A 23,191-nucleotide genomic window follows, 5' to 3' on the forward strand; every position below is an offset into this window, starting at 1 on the left:
TTTGGGACAAGTCTCTGAATGTCCTTGAGTGGCCCAGCCAGAGCCCGGACTTGAACCCAATCTAACATCTCTGGAGAGACCTGAAAATAGCTGTGCAGCAACGTTCCCATCCAACCTGACAGAGCTTGAGAGGATCTGCAGAGGAATGGGAGAAACTCCCCGAATACAGGTGTGCCAAGCTTGTAGCGTCATACCCAGGAAGACTCGAGGCTGTAATCGCTGCCAAAGGTGCTTCAACAAAGTACTGAGTAAAGTGTCAGAATACTTTTGTAAATGGGATATTTCAGTTTTTTATTTTGAATAAATTAGCAAACATTTAAAAAAACCTGTTTTTGCTTTGTCATTATGGGGTATTGTGTGTAGATTGATGAGGGGAAAAAAACAATTAAATTAATTTTAGAATAAGGCTGTAACGTAACAAAATGTGGAAAAAGTCAAGGGGTCTGAATACTTTCCGAAGGCACTGTGTACATGTGTGAATAACTAGCTTACTAACATTTACAAATGTGCGAGTAATGATTAATAAATGTTGAGCAAACGGTTTGTAAATGCCTTATAAATAGTTTATTATGGACTCTTAAAATAAAGTGTTACCGCACAGACAGAAAGAGAGAGACACACACTGACACATGTACTGCCAGTTTATTGATATATTATATATGTAACAGTAATTAACCCTTAGGATAGGGGGGAACATGTATGACAGCCAGGCACTTATATTTTCAATATAAGTAGTTAGGCTTTCATAAGGTATTATGAGCCAATGGTCATCTATTTGGCATTTATTCAGTAACCTTTATTTTGTATCTAATACATGTGTTTATTCATTCACAACTAGGATGTTTCTGGGCCTAGCACAGGTAGTATGGTCCCCTGGTCTTCTGGTACCAGTGCTGTGGGAAAGGATGCTAGGGTTAGCAGAGACAGCTCAAGAGGTGAGTGCAGTGGAGGTAGGAAGAAAACAAAGAGACACAGATGCTCTGCCAGTTCCTTAATATGTTGCCTCTATACTGTATGTAATAGCAATGAACACTTAGGAGTGACAGACAGACAGACAACAGAGGAGTACAAGGAGAAGCAAAAACAGAGACAGAGTGACAGCAGAGAAGATGCAGAGACAGACTGCACAACAGGGAGGCAACAGAGACACAGTTATAGTGGTGAGTTGTAGTGGTGCTTTTACATGTTGTATTTGTCTTAAACATGAGCTGGTTAAAAAGAGCTGGTTAAAAAAGGAGGAATATGTTTCACCGGTCACTGGTACAGTAAAAGTTGAGAAACGCTGTACTATAGTTGCATATGTTATTTACATTTTCATTTACATTTTCGTCATTTAGCAGACGCTCTTATCCAGATGTTATGTGTCAGTAGCGTTTCTGCATGTGTGTACGCATGCAGTGTTGTGGGCTGGTGTGGCTGAAATGCCAGGGCTGAATTTTTGTCCCAGTACACCCCTGGGTATATCTCATTAAACTCACTTTTATGCATATGGGTTACCTAAAACCCATATAGGCCTGTGACATATATTTGGTCATTGAATCATTGTGGTTTACTGAGAACTTAATCATGAATATCGCCAACTTTAGTAACATTAAACAAGGCACAAGGCCTGTCCTCAATGCTAGACAGCGGCCAGCTGTTGGCAAAGCCTGTGTTAAGCGTATGACTTCCAGTAGGCCTACTCCAAGTCAACAATCTCTTACAATATGTGAGCCAATTTATGAACGTGTGTTTCTAAAGAAAGGATTTCACTGACTATGCCTATGTCATGGGTATGCCCCATTATCTAGGAAGACAACGCTTTAAAAGGAGTCATTTCCGACAGCTACTGTTATCACAATCAGGTGTTGGCATGCAACTCCAATTCCTCGCATAACTGTGCGTGTCAGACTAGATATAAAAGACCATGCGGTAGGTGTGTAGAAACAACGACAACTGCGAGGAAAATAAATAAGCTTTACACACCACTTCACCTTCACTGAAGAAGAAAGAGAATAATGCAGCTCTCCAACATTCCTCTTTTTGGCCTTCTCCTGTTCTTAAATCTGCCGCTGCTCAGCGCATATCCTGTCTACAATGAGTTACTGACCAATGATGACATGGATGTCTTAAAGGTAAGTCCTTTTTAGGCTATAGGCCTACAGGCTCATATACACCTTTGAGGGATATATTTCTTATACGTTGAAGCCCAAGGATAGATACAATTGAAACCGTTTGTTCAAACTTGCTTTTGGCATTGTAGGTACTTCTCCATCGACTTGAAGAGTCCATTCCTGAGCGGAGCGAGGTCGATCGGGTCGCCACAGAAAAGTTGGACAACATGACTCTCGAAGACATCGCAATGGTTGCAGCAGATGAGAGAGAGCAACAACAAACACGACTCGACAAATCCGCAATAAGAGAGTTCCTCTCGGCTCGTGACCTGAAAACTGTCCGAAACGACTCAACATCGAAGAGATCCTCAGGCTGCTTCGGGCGAAGGATAGACCGAATCGGCTCAATGAGCTCTCTTGGATGCAACATGGTTGGCAAATACAGTGGGTATAGTTAAGGTTAAGATCATAGGATACTGTGCATCAGACAAAATCTCTTAACCAAATAGAGTCCAAGTTGTCCACTCCAAAACTGCGTGGCTAAGTTGACAATATCCATTGTGAGAGCTATGTTAAGAGACAAAATTGTGTTGGCTAATTTCTTGTTTTCTCTATTTTCAGATCCAAAGAGAAGATGAAGTCTTACACATTACCTGGAACAGCAAAGTCATTACTTACCAAAGTGTATTCTTATTTATAGTCTGTAGGCTACCTATTTATTTTATATTCATTACATTTAGATTATTGGCAATATATTTATTTGAACCGGTGTCATTGGTGTACAATAAATGTTTACAATTGCGCATAAAATGTTTTATCTGGTTACTTTCTATACCATCCATTAGAAAAAAAATGTATTCAAAATTACAGAATGCCTAAGTCATAGGCTCAGACTGAATAATCAATGAGGAAAATAATGAGTTGTGAAGTTTCCCTAAACCACCTTGGGATCCTATTCATAGGCCTATCATAAGCCAAATTGAGCCAGATGCTTATCAGTTGGGATGACCTGACCATACCCTACTAACTCACAAGAGACCTAGCAGGGTGACCCTCACAGAACAATCAAACCCCACAGAACAATAAATTACTAGAGAAGCAAATAAAAGTAAAAGTAAAATAAAAGTAAAATCACAAGGAATAAACCTCAAATTCGAGGTTTGCTTCAACACCGTCTTCGGCACTGCTATTGTTATTTCAGCACCATGGAAAGAGAACGCTCGGGATATAGGCTTTGGCTACCCCTCTGACTCGTCCAAACCTATTTTGGACGTGTAACTTTATACTTTGGTTCAATGGTTCCATGATTTCACAACGTTGACAAACCCATGACTCTGGCCAGACATGGATAGGACATGAGATATGGAGTCTGATATGGAGCACCCAAGTCTCATCCATATATCAGTGAATGCCCAACAACAGTCCCATTAGCAGATAATTCACATGCTTTACCATAATACTGATAGGAGGGCCTGGTAACTATTGCCACAACATGACTTATTCACAAGTAGACTATTTATTATTGACGACTCATAAATACCACCACTCAAGATGAATCAAGTCAAACATGGCCTCTCATAGGTCTCTCTCTCTTTTGGGCCATGCAAGATGATTAGGAAACTCCAAGAGAAAACACTATAAAGGGGGTCCACACACTCAAAGGAAGATATTCTACTTCTTTTAAGGATGCTTTAACCATTCTAAACTAGGCCAACATCAGTGTTTGTTCAGTTAAAGGTTTGGATTGTACACCATATAGACAGAGCTAAAGGTTATTGAATGTTCAATGAGGTACCTACAGGCTTTCTAGGACTATACCTAACACCGTACTTATTTGTGTATTTTTGCCTTGTCATTATGTCTTGTGATGTCTCTATGTATGTTATGTTTGCCAAGTAAGCCAGTATGATGCAATCAACATTCCCTAAAACAGTATTCTATTCTAACCTGGAGAAAAGTTTCATGAATAAACCCCCACTATATATAGACTAGCAGAGCATGCTTTTAACCCACTATGGTATATTTAGGGTTTGGAGCGAGAGCAATGCCAAGTATTTGTGTAGCGGATCCATTCCCGGCAAAGCACAGCTATGTCTGAGCGCAGGCCCCTAAGACTGATCCTGAGCCCTACCATGAGTATCCTCACACACACACATCAGTCACCAGCCAGCCGCCACTTAAAAGGACATTTTACCAGCAGCCTTATCAGACAGAGGTGTCAGAATGCACTTCAGACAATCCACAAAATGATGAGCCACTGACACCAGATCGTCTCCTCTGTGGGTGTGTATGTTTATTTCTAAGTGCCTATATAAGAGAGTGCCTGGCTAACAACCTGCCTTAGCACTAACAAACCACAGCCTAAATGGAATCAGGCATGCCTCATGGGGACTTCTGGTATTGCTTTGTCAGCAGACGTTGATGGCAGCCCATGTGTTGGACAGACCCTACCAGGGATGTAGCTCAGTTGGTAGAGCATGGCGTTTGCAACGCCAGGGTTGTGGGTTCGATTCCCACGGGGGGCCAGTATGAAAAATAAAATATAAAATAATGTATGCACTCACTAACTGTAAGTTGCTCTGGATAAGAGCGTCTGCTAAATGCCTAAAATGTAAATACCCTGTCACACCCTGGCTCTGGGGACTCTATATGTTGAGCCAGGGTGTGTAGATTCTATGTTGGCCAGATTGGTTCCCAATCAGAGGCAACGAGTGTCAGCTGTTGCTGGTTGTCTCTGATTGGGAACCATATTTAAACAGTCTGTTTTCCCTTAGTGTTGGTGGGATCTTGTTTCCGTGTTGGTTGTGTAAACCGTAGGACTGCACGTTTCGTTTGTTGCTTTGTTGTTATATTATCACTAAAGATAATAAAGTTCAAGTATGTTTGCAACTAACGCTGCGCATTGGTCTACTCCGTCTAACGATCGTGACATACCCTGCTAGTAATTTGGCCCAATTGAAGATAGGTAGCTACTAGTCCAGTCAGTTGCTGTAGGTAGGGCTCACTGATTATTTGTCCCTGGTAGAATTGATAATAAAGTTGTGTTGAATTGGATTGATGGATGGTTGTTGGCCTGGCAACGTTTGTGATCTAATAACAGCTAGTCAAAGAGAAAATGTCTGACCTAATATGCGCTCTTCAAAACCATATTTTGTGTACATTATCTAGAGTTTTATTGGAATGAAGGTTTCTTGTATTTGAAGGTAAATACATTTTGAATCGCCTTCATGTCAATGGCTTCAGGAACTTGTTTGTCTGTGATAGATGACCATAACAGTGCCCAGGATACTGCAACTAAATAAAGTCGTGAAATATTGTGACGTCCATGTCAATTCCCTGTTCTACCGAATCTACTGGAGCGATTTTAGGAGACCTTGGCTGCGGTGGCCATAGCAGAGGATCCTGCAGTGGACTACGAGGGCCCCAACCCAGAGCCCGAACACAGTCAGGCTAGCCCATGGTGGGATGTGGCCCCAGAGGACCCAGAGAGGCATCTGCTCTCAGACGTCCAGGAGCCAGCTGCAGAAGAGAGCTACAGCAGGGCCTGGAGTTAGAGAAGCCGACTGCAGGACCTGCTCATGGCCACCAGGAGTAAAGCTGTGTCCGGGTGCTTTGGAGTCAGGATGGACTGCATCGGGACACCGAGCTGCCTAGGCTGCAGTCCTAAAAGAGGTAGCTAGTACAGTCAGTTGATGTATATTCAGTACACAGAAAAACATATGTACTTGTTTTAACTTCAAAAGAAGAGTTACCCCCTTAAGTTATGTCAACTTAGTTGCATTATAAGATAAATGTTGATACAACTTAACAGTTGAAGTCAATGTAACTCTTTTTAAGTCGTGAACCACTCTTGTGATACTATTATGACACATGCTATTGTTATAGCAAGTAGAATAGAAAACATTTGTGGACTCAAGATTTTAGCATCAACTATCATCTATATCAGTGGTCCCAAACTATACTGAACAAAAATATAAACGCAACATGTAAAGTGTTGGTCCCATGTTTCATGAGCTGAAATAAAATATCCCAGAAATGTTCCATACGCACAAAAAGCTTATTTCGCTCCAATTTTGTGTACAAATTTGTTTACATCCCTGTTAGCGAGCATTTCTACTTTGCCACAAGAATCCATCCACCTGACAGGTGTGGCATATCAATAAGTAGATTAAACAGCATGATCATTACACAGGTGCACCTTGCTCTGGGGACAATAAAAGGCCACTCTAAAATGGGCAGTTTTGTCACACAACACAATGCCACAGATGTCTCAAGTTGAGGGAGCGTGCAACTGGCATGCTGACTGCAGGAATGTCCACCAGAGCTGTTGTCAGAGAATTGAATGTTAATTTCTCTACCATAAGCCGCCTCCAACTTCGTTTTAGAGAATTTGGCAGTACGTACAACCGGCCTAATAACCGCAGACCACGTGTAACCACGCCAGCACAGGACATCCACATCCGGCTTCTTCACCTGCAGGATCGTCTGAGACCAGCCACCCAGACAGCTGATGAAATTGAGGAGTATTTATGTCTGTAATAAAGCCCTTTTGAGGGGAAAAACTAATTCTGATTGGCTGGGCCTGGCTCCCCAGTGGGTGGGCCTGGCTGCCAAGTGGGTGGGCCTATGCTCTCCCATGCCCACCAATGGCAGCGCCCCTGCCCAGTCATGTGAAATCCATAGATTAGGGCCTAAGGAATGTATTTCAATTGACTGATTTCCTTATATGAACTGTAACTCAGTAAAATCTTTAAAATTGTTGCATGTTGCGTTTACATTCAGCCATGGGCTGATTTTTTCTTGGGCAGATGGTTGGGGGCCAGGACATAATTATAAATAATTTGTACACTGAACATTTACAGCAAGAAGCTCAAACAGATATAGTATTTGACAAAAACATAATTTCAAACCTTGATTACATTCAGATACGATAACATATGTCTCTGTATTTATGCGTGGGAATACTTAAATCACTTTGTGCTGATTTCCTGGTGATTATGGTCTTTTTTGTCCAACAATGAAAATTAAAATAAACTTTTTAAAAACTTGGAGGGCCAAATCAAATCGCCCGCAGGCCGCCTATTGAAGACCTCTGATCTATATCATATATGTCCGGAGAATAATTTACAGGAAGTATATTGACAACATTTGTCTATGTTCTTAAATTGTATTAAAGGTGCTACACATAGGATTCTTTTGAATTTTTGCATTGCAATTTCAGAAAATGTCCATAATATATTGAGTGCTAATAGTGGAATGATAGTGTTTCACAGTATTATTTACCTGGCAGTGTTGTGATTGGCTGTGATAATACCTATTGATTTCTCCCGTCAGACCGGCATCTGTTGTCAAAATGGGAAAGCTGTTCTGACTTTGTGGCTGGGTTATCTTGTGGAAATCGCTCTATCATTTCCTGGTTGCTAAACTTCTACACTGTTCGCTCAATTTCAGTTTATGTGAGAAAACAAGCACTGAATAGTGTAGGGAATCATTGTACCATCTAAATCGCTGTGAAATATATTTTCAAAAACAACAAATATCGTTTTTACAGCCGTTTTAAGCTGGTAGTCCACTAGCTTCAAACAACAGTTTTGGTCCACCAGCAGATGATGATATTTTATCTTATTTAAAATATATTTCACAGCGATTTAGATGTGTGCTTGTTTTCGCCCCTGTTCAGTCATGTGAAATCCACAGATTAGGGCCTAAGGAATTGATTTTAATTGACTGATTTCCTGATATGAACTGTAACTCAGTAAAATCGTTTAAATTTTTGCGTTTAGATTTTTGTTCTGTATATGAACTATTGAAGGCCACCATCTGTACTTAATTAACTTTGCTCCAAAATCTCTCAAGTCTCCAGACTTCGAAACCCTTAAAACTAGTAGCCCGGTAGTGTGGCTGCCTCCACACTTCCAGAGTATATCACCTAGCTCTTCTTCCCCATAGACTGCAAATGGCCATCATTACACATCCTAAAAACACCTTTCTGGGCAGTGCTGAAGTGAGCTAATAACATCCTAACACTCCTCCAAGGAGTCTGCAGTGCCTTCAGAGATGAGGTGCATCTCAATGAGCCCATGGCTGCTCTCATATCTTTGCTGGCCTTAAGCCACAGATTAAAGGAAAGCAATATGGTGAATGCCTACCACAACAAGGGTTTTGAAACACTGAGCCAAACTGAGCTACACCAAACAAAGCTCTACTGAGACGGCCTGGTCCAGCTCAGTTTGGTTGGGGTCGGCATGATTTTTATAATTTGTGTTCACAAGTCCAGTTGCTTTCACATCAGTGTTCGATGAAGTGGAGATGTGGTTGTGTGTAGGGTGTCTTGTGCCTAGTGACAACAGTACTGCTCACTCTATCCCTCCACTTCGACATGACAGCAGCAAGAGGACACAATGCTCAGACTACCAAGAAAAAACAGAAAATGACTCAACCCACTATTAGATTCGTTCTGCAATGGATCTTCCAAGGGAAAGGGGGAGGACTCAGGGCTTGTCAATGTACAACACATTCTGTAAAGCAGGAATTCTCTCTGCTCTCTAAAGTGGATGTCTGCTGTTCATGTTGCCTGTACATCAGCACAACAAGGAACAAGGGCATGGCATTGTAGGACTACTCTAGTCTAGTGTATAAGCATGGTGCTGGTTGTCTGAAGGGCTGAATCTTGCCATGATGTTTACTGTGAATGTGAAATGTTATTATAACTCAATATTTTTTGAAGTACCTCTGCAGCAAAAATGGCAGGAACTAGCCATAAGCTCCTCAGAGAGGCAAACATAACTCTTTGATATCCTAAAAAAACTACCTTTGGTGACATAGGGGTCTTCCTATAGCCTAGAACGATCGTTAGATAATGAACTGAGGGGGCTACGGCATTGGACAACACCAGAAAATATTAAAAATCTGTATAACAGCCACTTTGATACATGAAGTCAAAAATAACCTCAACCTGAGATAAAATATGTGATTCATTCATAACTAATTCAACAATTCTACACACAATGTGGAGTGTGTCTGGTGGGAATGTATTCTGACAGGCAGCGTGAATGGGACGCCAGTGTTGGTTACGCTAAAGCGAAGCCCTGTCACTCCAGTCTCACACTCATGTCAAGTTGGGTTACTCTTTATGAATTAGACTCCGGTAGTCTGCTTCAGTGAAGGATCACCACAGATGGCAACGACCCATTGAGAGAAGGTGCTACATTTTCAGGAGGAGCAGCTGTTCCGTGCAGGAACTAATCAAACACAAATGATGTGCCTGGCGACTTTTCTCCTTAACAGTGTCAGGATCACTTGTAAACCTTAAGTGGCACTGCAACTGACCCTTGTGGAACTCTGGTTAGACTCCTGGGCTTGTCAGTGACTGTTATCCCAGTGATAAGAACAGGTGCGACAGCCCATGGAATAACAACCCTGGGAAGATTTTTCCACTGTGGCGGAAGATTTGTCTGATTGGTAATTGGTAGTTTATAAGTGTGGGCTAGGTTCCCAGAGCCAGTCAAATGTGGAAAACTGGGACCAGGACCTCGTGCAATCCCTCTGTATCCGGCACATCAGAACACCTTACACAGCCAGCCTGACCATGCATGTCCTCATTTTAGTACCAGGCAACAGGGAGTCTTGAGTAAGTCTGGACAACTCAAGCATTGGAAAGGTGAAGTTGTGCACTATGACAATATATCTATATATACACTGCTCAAAAAAATAAAGGGAACACTTAAACAACACAATGTAACTCCAAGTCAATCACACTTCTGTGAAATCAAACTGTCCACTTAGGAAGCAACACTGATTGACAATACATTTCACATTCTGTTGTGCAAATGGAATAGACAACAGGTGGATATTATAGGCAATTAGCAAGACACCCCCAATAAAGGAGTGGTTCTGCAGGTGGTGACCACAGACCACTTCTCAGTTCCTATGCTTCCTGGCTGATGTTTTGGTCACTTTAGAATGCTGGCGGTACTTTCACTCTAGTGGTAGCATGAGACGGAGTCTACAACCCACACAAGTGGCTCAGGTAGTGCAGCTCATCCAGGATGGCACATCAATGCGAGCTGTGGCAAGAAGGTTTGCTGTGTCTGTCAGCGTAGTGTCCAGAGCATGGAGGCGCTACCAGGAGACAGGCCAGTACATCAGGAGACGTGGAGGAGGCCATAGGAGGGCAACAACCCAGCAGCAGGACCGCTACCTCCGCCTTTGTGCAAGGAGGAGCAGGAGGAGCACTGCCAGAGCCCTGCAAAATGACCTCCAGCAGGCCACAAATGTGCATGTGTCTGCTCAAATGGTCAGAAACAGACTCCATGAGGGTGGTATGAGTGCCCGACGTCCACAGGTGGGGGTTGTGCTTACAGCCCAACACCGTGCAGGACGTTTGGCATTTGCCAGAGAACACCAAGATTGGCAAATTCGCCACTGGCGCCCTGTGCTCTTCACAGATGAAAGCAGGTTCACACTGAGCACATGTGACAGACGTGACAGAGTCTGGAGACGCCGTGGAGAACGTTCTGCTGCCTGCAACATCCTCCAGCATGACTGGTTTGGTGGTGGGTCAGTCATGGTGTGGGGTGGCATTTCTTTGGGGGGCCGCACAGCCCTCCATGTGCTCGCCAGAGGTAGCCTGACTGCCATTAGGTACTGAGATGAGATCTTCAGACCCCCTATGCTGGTGCGGTTGGCCCTGGGTTCCTCCTAATGCAAGACAATGCTAGACCTCATGTGGCTGGAGTGTGTCAGCAGTTCCTGCAAGAGGAAGGCATTGATGCTATGGACTGGCCCGCCCGTTCCCCAGACCTGAATCCAATTGAGCACATCTGGGACATCATGTCTCGCTCCATCCACCAACGCCACGTTGCACCACAGACTGTCCAGGAGTTGGCGGATGCTTTAGTCCAGGTCTGGGAGGAGATCCCTCAGGAGACCATCCGCCACCTCATCAGGAGCATGCCCAGGCGTTGTAGGGAGGTCATACAGGCACGTGGAGGCCACACACACTACTGAGCCTCATTTTGACTTGTTGTAAGGACATTACATCAAAGTTGGATCAGCCTGTAGTGTGGTTTTCCACTTTAATTTTGAGTGTGACTCCAAATCCAGACCTCCATGGGTTGATAAATTTGATTTCCATTGTTAATTTTTGTGTGATTTTGTTGTCAGCACATTCAACTATGTAAAGAAAAAAGTATTTAATAAGATTATATCATTCATTCAGATCTAGGATGTGTTATTTTAGTGTTCCCTTTATTTTTTTGAGCATTGTATATATAATATGCTATCATTGAACATAACACAACACTTTTGTATTATATCTTCTAAAACATTTTCAACAGTGATAATTATACAAAAATAAGATGGATACATTTGAATGATTTACAAAACAAAGGGACCTTTATTTTGAAGAGTAATGTCAAGGCACAAAACAGAGGTCTCTGCTTTATCTTTCCAAGGGACCTATGGTGTTTGCCTTGGGCTTGCTTTCCTACATTTGTCAAGCTTTCACAAACTTCTCAACAAGCTCAGAGCAATGCCTAAACCTCCACAGCAGATGTACTAAAAACAGGTGTGTCCATAATGTTATTTGGCAAATAAACAGTCCCTCTGGTCCCGACACTAGCTAAGCGTAGTGCATTTACCATTTGTCATTGTCACACCCTGGCCTTAGTTATCTTTGTTTTCATTTATATTTTAGTTAGGTCAGGGTGTGACATGGTGAAGTATGTGTTTTGGTTTGTCTAGGGGTTTGTAGGTTTATGGGGTAATGTCTTGTCTAGGTGATTGTATGTTGATGGCTGCCTGGATTGGTTCTCAATTGGAGACAGCTGTGGTTTATTGTCTCTAATTGGGAGCCATATTTAAGGCAGCCATGGGCATCATGTGTTTGTGGGTAATTGTCTATGTTGTACGTTTGTTGCTTGTCTGTGCACTTACGTTATTTAGCTTCACGGTCGTTTGTTGTTTTGTAAGTTTTGGATAGTGTTCGGTTTCGTGTTTTCTCTCTTCCAAAATTAAAGAGATGTATTTTGCACACGCTGCGCCTTGGTCCTCCTCTATGCTTGACGATCGTGACAGAATTACCCACCAATCTAGGACCAAGCGGCGTGTCAAGCGGCAACAGGACCCACCTACACAGGATTCATGGACATGGGAGGAGATACTGGATGGAAAGGGTCCTTGGGCACAACCGGGAGAGGTTCGCCGCCCTCGTGAAGAGCTGGAGGCAGCTAAAGCCGAGAGGAGGCGATATGAGGAGGCAGCACGGAGGCAAGGCTGGAAGCCCGTGAGCACTAGCCAAAAATTTATTGGGGGGGGCCTTAAAGGGAGTGTGGCGAAGTCAGGTAGGAGACCTGCGCCTACTCCCTGTACTTACCGTGGAGTGCGAGAGTACGGGCAGACACCGTGTTACGCAGTAGAGCGCATGGTGTCTCCTGTACGCGTGCATAGCCCGGTTCGGTACATTCCAGCTCCACGTATCGGCCGGGCTAGATTGAGCGTTGAGCCGGATGTCATGAAGCCGGCCCAACGCATCTGGCCACCAGTGCGTCTCCTCGGGCCGGCTTACATGGCACCAGCCTTACGCATGGTGTCCCTGGTTCGCCTACATAGCCCGGTGCGGGTTATTCCACCTTCCCGTACTGGTCGGGCGACGGGGAGCATACAACCAGGTAAGGTTGGGCAGGCTCAGTGCTCAAGGGAGCCAGTAAGCCTGCACGGTCCGGTATTTCCGGCGCCACCTTCCCGCTCCAGCCCAGTACCACCAGTGCCTACACCACGCACCAAGCCTCCTGTGTGTCCCCGGAGTCATGTGCGTCCTGTTGCTGCTCCCCGCACTAGCCCTGAGATGCGTGTCCTCAGCCCGGGACCACCAGTTCCGGCACCACGCACTAGGCCTTATGTGCGTCCCCAGGGTCCAGCATGCCCTGTTCCTTCTCCCCGCACTAGACCTGAGATGCGTGTCCTCAGCCCGGTACCTCCAGTTTCCGGCACCACGCACCAGGCCTATAGGGCGTCTCGGCCGGCCAGAGTCTGCCGTCTGCCTAATGGCGCCTGAACTGCCCGTCTGCCCAACGCCGTCTGAACTGTCCGTCTGCCAAGCGCTGCATGAACTGCCCGTCTGTACTGAGCCTGCTAAGCCGCCCGTCTGCCATGAGCCTTCAGAGCCGTCCGCCAGACCGGAGCCGCTAAAGCCTTCCGCCAGACAGGAGCCGCTAGAGCCTTCCGCCAGACAGGATCAGCCAGAGCCTTCCGCCAGACAGGATCAGCCAGAGCCTTCCGCCAGCCATGAGCAGCCAGATCCGTCAGCCAGCCATGAGCAGCCAGATCCGTCAGCCAGCCATGAGCAGCCAGATCCTTCAGCCAGCCATGAGCAGCCAGATCCGTCAGCCAGCCATGAGCAGCCAGATCCGTCAGCCAGCCATGAGCAGCCAGATCCGTCAGCCAGCCATGAGCAGCCAGATCCGTCAGCCAGCCATGAGCCGTCCAGCCAGGATCCGCCAGAGCCGTCCAGCCAGGATCCGCCAGAGCCGTCCAGCCAGGATCCGCCAGAGCCGTCCAGCCGGGATCCGCCAGAGCCGTCCAGCCGGGATCCGCCAGAGCCGTCCAGCCAGGATCCGCCAGCCAGCCAGGATCCGCCAGAGCCAGCCAGCCAGGATCCGCCATTGAGTCCGGTGCTGCCCCTTAGCCCGGTGCTGCCCCTTAGTCCGGTGCTGCCCCTTATCCTGGTGCTGCTCCTTATCCTGGTGCTGCTCCTTATCCTGGTGCTGCCCCTTAGTCCGGTGCTGCCCCTTAATCCAGTGGGGTTAAGTTGGAGGGTGGTCATTTGGAGGAGGCTACGAAAGCGGGTAGTGACTATGGTGGGGTGGGGACCACGACCAGTGCCAGAGCCGCCACCGTGGACAGACGCCCACCCAGACCCTCCCCTAGACTTTATGCTGGTGCGCCCGGAGTTCGCACCTTAAGGGGGGGGGTTATGTCACACCCTGGCCTTAGTTATCTTTGTTTTCATTTATATTTTAGTTAGGTCAGGGTGTGACATGGTGAAGTATGTGTTTTGGTTTGTCTAGGGGTTTGTAGGTTTATGGGGTAATGTCTTGTCTAGGTGATTGTATGTTGATGGCTGCCTGGATTGGTTCTCAATTGGAGACAGCTGTGGTTTATTGTCTCTAATTGGGAGCCATATTTAAGGCAGCCATGGGCATCATGTGTTTGTGGGTAATTGTCTATGTTGTACGTTTGTTGCTTGTCTGTGCACTTACGTTATTTAGCTTCACGGTCGTTTGTTGTTTTGTAAGTTTTGGATAGTGTTCGGTTTCGTGTTTTCTCTCTTCCAAAATTAAAGAGATGTATTTTGCACACGCTGCGCCTTGGTCCTCCTCTATGCTTGACGATCGTGACAGTCATACAATCTCATCTGATGGCATGTCATCTGCAGAGACAACATTTAGTGTGGATATAAAGTAGCATGATATATAAAAACCAGAGGAGGCTGGTGGGAGGAGCGATAGAAGGACGGGCTCATTGTAAAGACTGGAATGGAATAAATAAGAATGGTATCCAACACATTAAATATATGGAAACCACGTTGACTCTGTTCCATTAATTCCATTCCAGCCATTACAATGAGCCCATCCTCCTATAGCTCCTCCCACCAGCCTCCTCTGATAAAAACATTGATTTAAAATAACAAGTGGGCTATGGCTAGGGTTGCAAAATTCCAGTAACTTACCCAAAATTCTCTGTTTTTCAGAAATCCTGGTTGGAAGATTCTTGGAATTACGCGGGAATAAACAGGAAATCCGGGAATCCTCCAACTATGATTTCTGGAAAACCAGGGAATTTTGGAAAAATGACCCTTACATTTTGAAACCCAAGCTATGGCGATGATACAAAGAATAATAACGTTTATTCCCAAAGTAAAATCGATCCATCTTGTTATAGACCAAATGTAATGCCATTTCATTTGATCCATTCATAGTACAATGTTCATTCCTTAAATAAAACATTTAGCAAAAAATATAACATAAATAAAACAAGGAATACTTAGTGTATAAATATGTGCCATCATGGTTTGTCATAATTTATTATCTTTATATCTATCCACACTATTTAGAAAAGCAAAGCTAACATATGGAATTGTATTAAGATGGTCATACCATGGATCATTTAGCTATTTCATTTGGAATTTTAGGACCCCTTTAGGTATAATTGTTTTTAAATATTTTTTATTTATTTTCATATAATATTGAATTTGGCCTTTACTACTATAGCCCATAGAAACTCATTGAATAACACGTTCATAAATGGCAAAAAATACAGTAAAAAATAAATACGGTTTTGAAGTGTCTGTCCTATATCTAGGATATAAGAAAGCTCCGAAAATATTTTTGTTGGCACAAAACTACATTTACATTTTTACATTTTAGTCATTTAGCAGACGCTCTTATCCATACTTCCATTCATTTGTATGAGTTACCTTCAGACGATTCCTGTGACACTTGTGGTTGGGTCGTAGAGCAAAACGGAGAACACCATTGTGTTCGTGAGAGTTTGTTGGCCAAACCATTCCGACGCTATAGACGTTTTCATGAGAATACCAATTTTCAGGATGTCTCATGGTCTGACAAACACAGCTGTAGCTCGGCCACCTTCGACCGCAGATGCGGAACGCCCGACATAGGCTGATGTGGTGGATTGTTACGCAGCCCATGCAAAAAACCTGATATCTCTAGCTTAACCTGACAGATTTTGATGGGGATTATTTTGTTATGTTACTTAGATTAGCGCACGGGTGTGCCAATAGACTCTTAAGGATTAATACTGACAAACAAACATCCACCCTTCTGTCTAGAAAATATGCTGAGCCTTCCTTGGCCCAGCATATTTAGTCAAAATAACACAAATTAAATGAATAAACCTTGGTCAATTCCATCCAGTCTTGACATACACCATCTTCCTCAGTCCTCTCAAACACTCTCATAACCTTGTTGCCTGATTATTTGTGAGAATAACTGTCTGCTGTTAAGCTTTATATACACAAGTGCAATTATGTATTTTTGTGTTAATGTAGCTCCAAACATATCCCTTGATTAGAAATGGTCCCTAATGTGACATCTTGATCTCTTGATAAGCCTACTTTGATCGAAGCCCTGGCGGGACAGTGAAATGGTTTTAGTGCAAATATATAGAATAGTACATTTAAATATACAGTAAACATAACAAAATTAAAACATACAGTCAGAAATCTAAACAAAAGTGCTACAGTGATAAAGATGATAAATCGTCGGTCGGTTGATAAAGCATGGAAACTTGTTGGGACACGGGGTACGTCTTGGGGTGAAGGAAGGCTCCTCAGCAGACGAAAGTCACCAGCTTTCATTACAAGGGGTGTGTGCCTATTGTCTCATACAGAGAATGGATGCCATGCGGTTGTGTGTGTGTAATGGATAAGACATGGAAAAGCATGGTACAGGTCCAGTTGAAGGGAGGATTGTGTCTCAAGGACAGCAAGACGTGGGCGGCTCTTGTCGGCTTTAAAGACTGGATTCTGGAGCTCAAATGGTGATGTAGTGCTGTCTGAGTTTCACCAAAAGGAACTTGTGGGTTAAATTGTGTCGTGTGATTATTCCCACAATCTGAAAGAGAAGGTTCAGAAAGCGACATCATGGAGCAAATTGCTTCCTCTACTCTAGACAGACTCTCAAAAATAATTAATTAGCTACAGTAGTTCATTAAGAAAGCAATTTCTCTGCTTAGTGCGTCTATGCAAAAGCAAATTCTAGAGCACATTTTCACAGACCAAATAAGTGGCTTTAGTCACTTGAAGCTGCATTTATGTCTGAGAGAATGTTGATAATTCATACCGGTTTAGATTTGAACAATATAGACATTTAATACATACTGCGTCACATACTTGAAATTAGTTTATGGTGTGTCTTGTCTTTATGATGGGTTGTATTCATTAGGCACCAAACAGAAGGAAACAGACTTAAACAAGGAGGGACTAATTGAACTTGTCCAACAAGAAACACTCCTTTCTCTTTTCCATTGCAAAACGTTTGGCTACAGTGTTCACTGATGAATACAACCCTGTCCACAGAGAGGAAACAGCAAGTTGAGGAATGGGTCTTAGAGGAATGGGTCTTAATTACCATTTGCAGTAACACTCACCTCTCCTACAGCGTTGACCACAGGCAGGTGTCGGAGGCCCATGGTCCTGAACAGGTTAAAAACTTGGGACACATGCGTGTTTGGGGACACTGTGTAGGGGCACGGGTTCATGTATGGGGTGACGTCCTGAAAGGGAAAGATGATCACTTGTTAAAAATAAATGTCAATTTTATGTTTGAAGTAAATTGTCCCTTTTACGCATTTTCCATTGTATTGACTCCATAAAGAGTTGTCACAAATCCATAATGATTGACTAGGTCATACCACTATAATGTGGGGGTGTAAGTGCAGTGTTAGCTGTAGATGTAATATTTAGTATTTTATTAGGATCCCTGTTAGATGTTGCCAAGGCAGCAGCTACTCTTCCTGGGGTCCAAAAAGAGATAAAACATAACATCATTCAAAACATTATGCATAATATAAATTTACAATGCTCCATTATTACATTACAATATTACAATACTACATTACATTACAAAGAATAGTGTGTGGGTGTGTGTGAATTTCTGTCTCTTCACAGTCCGTGTTGTGCCGGGAGGTGTTTCATCTGTTTTTTAAATCAGATTTTACTGCTAGCTTGAGTTACAGTGCCTTCGGAAAGTATTCAGACCCCTTACAGCCTTATACTAAAATTGATTAAATCGTTTTTCCCCCTCATCAATCTACACACAATACCCCATAATGACAAAGCTAAAATTGATTTTTAGAATTTTTTGCTAACTGAAATATAATATTTACATATTGACCCTTTACTCAGTACTTTGTTGAACCACCTTTGGCAGCGATTACAGCCTCAAGTCTTCTTGGGTATGACGCTACAAACTTGGCACACCTGTATTTGGGGAGTTTCTCCCATTCTTCTCTGCAGATCCTCTCAAGCTCTGTCAGGTTGGATGGGGAGCGTTGCTGCACAACTATTTTCAGGTCTCTCCAGAGATGTTTGATTGGGTTAAAGTCTGGGCTCTGGCTGGGCCACTCAAGGACATTCAGAGAATTGTCCCGAAGCCACTCCTGCGTTGTCTTGGCTGTGTGCTTAGGGTCGTTGTCCTGTTGGAAGGTGAACCTTCGCCCCATTCTGAGGTCCTGAGTGCTCTGGAGCAGGTTTTCATCAAGGATCTCTCTGTACTTAGCTCCCTTCATCTTTGCCTTGATCCTGACTAATCTCCCTGTCCCTGCCGCTGAAAAACATCCTCACAGCATAATGCTGCCACCACCAAGCTTCACTGTAGGGAAGGTGCCAGGTTTCCTCCAGATGTGACGATTGGCATTCAGGCCAAAGAGTTCTATCTTGGTTTCATCAGACCAGAGAATATTGTTTCAAATGGTCTGAGAATCATTAGGTGCTTTTTTGGCAAACTCCAAGCGGGCAGTCATGTGCCTTTTACTGAGGAGTGGCTTCCGTCTGGCCACTCTACCATAAATGCCTAATTGGTGTAGTTTGCAGAGATGGTTGTCCTTCTGGAAGGTTCTCCCATCTCCACAGAGGAACTCTAGAGCTTTGTCAGAGTGACCACCAGGTTCTTGGTCACCTCCCTGACCAAGGCCCTTCTCCCCTGATTGCTCAGTTTTGCCAGGCAGACAGCTCTAGGAAGAGTCTAGGTGGTTCCAAACTTATTCAATTTAAGAATGATGGAGGCCACTGTGTTCTTGGGGACCTTCAATGTTGCAGAAATGTTTTGGTACCCTTCCCCAGATCTGTGTCTCGACACAATCCTGTCTCGGAGGTCTACGGACAATTCCTTCGTCCTCATGGCTTGGTTTTTGCTCTGACATGCACTGTCAACTGTGGGACCTTATACAGTAGGGGGAAAAAGTATTTAGTCAGCCACCAATTGTGCAAGTTCTCCCACTTAAAAAGATAAGAGAGGCCTGTAATTTTCATCATAGGTACACGTCAACTATGACAGACAGAATGAGAAAAATAAATCCAGAAAATCACATTGTAGGATTTTTTATGAATTTATTTGCAAATTATGGTGGAAAATAAGTATTTGGTCACCTACAAACAAGCAAGATTTCTGGCTCTCACAGACCTGCAACTTCTTCTTTAAGAGGCTCATCTGTCCTCCACTCGTTACCTGTATTAATGGCACCTGTTTGAACTTGTTATCAGTATAAAAGACACCTGTCCACAACCTCAAACAGTCACACTCCAAACTCCACTATGGCCAAGACCAAAGAGCTGTCAAAGGACACCAGAAACAAAATTGTAGACCTGCACCAGGCTGGGAAGACTGAATCTGCAATAGGTAAGCAGCTTGGTTTGAAGAAATCAACTGTGGGAGCAATTATTAGGAAATGGAAGACATACAAGACCACTGATAATCTCCCTCGATCTGGGGCTCCATGCAAGATCTCACCCCGTGGGGTCAAAATGATCACAAGAATGGTGAGCAAAAATCCCAGAACCACACGGGGGGACCTAGTGAATGACCTGCAGAGAGCTGGGACCAAAGTAACAAAGCCTACCATCAGTAGCACACTACACCGCCAGGGACTCAAATCCTGCAGTGCCAGACGTGTCCCCCTGCTTAAGCCAGTACATGTCCAGGCCCGTCTGAAGTTTGCTAGAGTGCATTTGGACGATCCAGAAGAGGATTGGGAGAATGTCATATGGTCAGATGAAACCAAAATATAACTTTTGGGTAAAAACTCAACTCGTCGTGTTTGGAGGACAAAGAATGCTGAGTTGCATCCAAAGAACACCATACCTACTGTGAAGCATGGGGGTGGAAACATCATGCTTTGGGGCTGTTTTTCTGCAAAGGGACCAGGACGACTGATCCGTGTAAAGGAAAGAATGAATGGGGCCATGTATTGTGAGATTTTGAGTGAAAACCTCCTTCCATCAGCAAGGGCATTGAAGATGAAACATGGCTGGGTCTTTCAGCATGACAATGATCCCAAACACACCGCCCGGGCAATGAAGGAGTGGCTTCGTAAGAAGCATTTCAAGGTCCTGGAGTGGCCTAGCCAGTCTCCAGATCTCAACCCCATAGAATATCAATGGAGGGAGTTGAAAGTCCGTGTTGCCCAGCGATAGCCCCAAAACATCACTGCTCTAGAGGAGATCTGCATGGAGGAATGGGCCAAAATACCAGCAACAGTGTGTGAAAACCTTGTGAAGACTTACAGAAAACGTTTGACCTGTGTCATTGCCAACAAAGGGTATATAACAAAGTATTGAGAAACTTTTGTTATTGACCAAATACTTATTTTGTAGGTGACCAAATACTTATTTCACCATAATTTGCAAATAAATTCATTAAAAATCCTACAATGTGATTTTCTGGATATTTTTTTCTCATTTTGTCTGTCATAGTTGACGTGTACCTATGATGAAAATTACAGGCCTCTCTCATCTTTTTAAGTAGGAGAACTTGCACAATTGGTGGCTGACTAAATACTTTTTTTCCCCTACTGTATATTTGGGTGTTTCAGTGAAACGTAAGTGAGGGAGGCCCCGCTCTCTCGCTTTCCCAGATGTTTAGTTCATTTCATTCCGATCTCCTTTGCATTATTGTAGCCATTTTCTGTAGCCTGTCAACTATGCGTCTGTCTATCCCTGTTCTCTCCTCTCTGCACAGGCCATACAAACGCCTCACACCGCGTGGCTGCTGCCACTCTAACCTGGTGGTCCCTGCGCACACGACCCACTTGGAGTTCCAGGTATCCGGCAGCCTCTGGAACTGCCGTTCTGCGGCCAACAAGGCAGAGTTTATCTCAGCCTAAGCTACCCTCCAGTCCCTCGACTTCTTGGCGCTGACGGATACATGGATTACCACTGAAAACACTGCTACTCCTACTGCTCTCTCCTCGTCTGACAATGTGTTCTCGCATACCCCTTAACATCCTTATCATTTATCGCCCTCCAGGTTCCCTTGGAGAGTTCATCAATGAGCTTGACAAGTTCCTTTCCTGAGGATGGCTCACCCCTCACAGTTCTGGGTGACTTTAACCTCCCTATGTCTACCTTTGACGCATTTCTCTCTGCCTCCTTCTTTCCACTCCTCTCCTCTTTTGACCTCACCCTCTCACCGTCCCCCCCTACTCACAAGGCAGGCAATATGCTTGACCTCATCTTTACTAGATGCTGTTCTTCTACTAATCTCACTGCAACTCCCCTCCATGTCTCCGACCACTACTTTGTATCATTTTCTCTCTCACTCTCCTCCAACACTACTCACTCTGCCCCTACTCAGATGGTAATGCGCCGTCGCAACCTTCGCTCTCTCTCTCCCGCTACTCTCTCCTCTTCCATCCTATCATCTCTTCCCTCTGCTCAATCCTTCTCCCTCCAATCTCCTGATTCTGCCTCCTCAACCCTCCTCTCCTCCCTTTCTGCATCCTTTGACTCTCTATGTCCCCTATCCTCCCGGCCGGCTCAGTCCTCCCCTCCTGCTCCGTGGCTTGACGACTCATTGTGAGCTCACAGAACAGGGCTCCGGGCAGCCGAGCGGAAATGGAGGAAAACTAGACTCCCTGCGGACAAGGCATCTTTTCACTCCCTCCTCTCTACATTTTCTTCCTCTGTTTCTGCTGCTAATGCCACTTTCTACCACTCAAAATTCCAAGCATCTGCCTCTAACCCTAGGAAGCTCTTTGCCAACTTCTCCTCCCTGCTCTCTGTGGATGACTTCGTCAACCATTTTGAAAAGACGATATCCGATCCTCATTTGTTAAGTCAAATGACACTGCTGATCCTGCTCACACTGCCCTACCCTATGCTTTGACTTCTTTCTCCCCTCTCTCTCCAGATGAAATCTTGCGACTTGTGACGGCCGGCCGCCCAACAACCTGCCCGCTTGACCCTATCCCCTCCTCTCTTCTCCAGACCATTTCCGGAGACCTTCTCCCTTACCTCACCTCGCTCATCAACTCATCCTTGACCGCTGGCTATGTCCCTTCCGTCTTTAAGAGAGCGAGAGTTGCACCCCTTCTCAAAAAACCTACACTCGATCCCTCCGATGTCAACAACTGCAGACCAGTATCCCTTCTTTCTTTTCTCTCCAAAACTCTTGAGCGTGCCATCTTTAGCCAACTCTCTTGCTATCTCTCTCAGAATGACCTTCTTGATCCAAACCAGTCAGGTTTCAAGACTGGTCATTCAACTGAGACTGCTCTTCTCTGTGTCACGGAGGCTCTCCGCACTGCTAAAGCTAACTCTCTCTCCTCTGCTCTTGTCCTTCTAGACCTGTCTGCTGCCTTTGATACTGTGAACCTTCAGATCCTCCTCTCCACCCTCTCCGAGTTGGGCATCTCCGGCGCGGCTCACTCTCGGATTGCGTCCTACCTGACAGGTCGCTCCTACCAAGTGGCGTGGCGAGAATCTGTCTCCGCACCACATGCTCTCACCACTGGTGTCCCCCAGGGCTCAGTTCTAGGCCCTCTCCTATTCTCGCTATACACCAAGTCACTTGGCTCTGTCATATCCTCACATGGCCTCTCCTATCATTGCTACGCAGACGACAAACAACTAATCTTCTCCTTTCCCCTTCTGATAACCAGGTGGCGAATCGCATCTCTGCATGTCTGGCAGACATATCAGTTTGGATGACGGATCACCACCTCAAGCTGAACCTCGGCAAGACAGAGCTGCTCTTCCTCCCAGGGAAGGACTGCCCGTTCCATGATCTCGCCATCACGATTGACAACTCCGTTGTGTCCTCCTCCCAGAGTGCAAAAAGCCTTGGCGTGACCCTGGACAACACCCTGTCGTTCTCCGCTAACATCAAGGCGGTGACCCGATCCTGTAGGTTCCTGCTCTACAACATTCGGAGAGTACGACCCTGCCTTACACAGGAAGCGGCACAGGTCCTAATCCAGGCACATGTCATCTCCCGTCTGGATTACTGCAACTCGCCGTTGGCTGGGCTCCCTGCCTGTGCCATTAAACCCCTACAACCAGAATGCCGCACCCCGTCTGG

At 44.8% G+C, this 23,191-nt stretch overlaps 2 protein-coding genes across 2 annotated transcripts in view; one reads left to right on the top strand and one right to left on the bottom strand.

Annotated features, from left to right (window-relative positions):
- Positions 1 to 1,997: 1,997 nt before the first annotated feature.
- On the top strand, positions 1,998 to 5,647 carry LOC311147636 (brain natriuretic peptide-like; the record flags this gene model as incomplete). Its single annotated transcript, XM_084184367.1, has 4 exons — positions 1,998 to 2,114; positions 2,243 to 2,541; positions 2,715 to 2,754; positions 5,462 to 5,647. 4 exons carry the CDS (start codon positions 1,998 to 2,000, stop codon positions 5,645 to 5,647), a joined length of 642 nt encoding a protein of 213 aa, XP_084040493.1.
- Positions 5,648 to 15,546: 9,899 nt separating this feature from the next.
- Positions 15,547 to 23,191, bottom strand: part of LOC311147506 (H(+)/Cl(-) exchange transporter 6-like) — a 61,641-nt gene continuing 53,996 nt past the window's right edge. The window contains exons 21-22 of the mRNA XM_084184257.1: positions 17,265 to 17,390; positions 15,547 to 16,729 (exon numbers count right to left, since the gene is read on the bottom strand). Coding sequence (XP_084040383.1) covers positions 16,649 to 16,729; positions 17,265 to 17,390 — 207 coding nt within the window. The 3' untranslated portion in view covers positions 15,547 to 16,648. The remainder of the gene's footprint in view (positions 16,730 to 17,264; positions 17,391 to 23,191) is intronic.

Source organism: Coregonus lavaretus (assembly GCF_964263955.1).
Source record: "Coregonus lavaretus genome assembly, chromosome: 20".
NCBI classification, from domain to species: Eukaryota; Metazoa; Chordata; class Actinopteri; order Salmoniformes; family Salmonidae; genus Coregonus; species Coregonus lavaretus.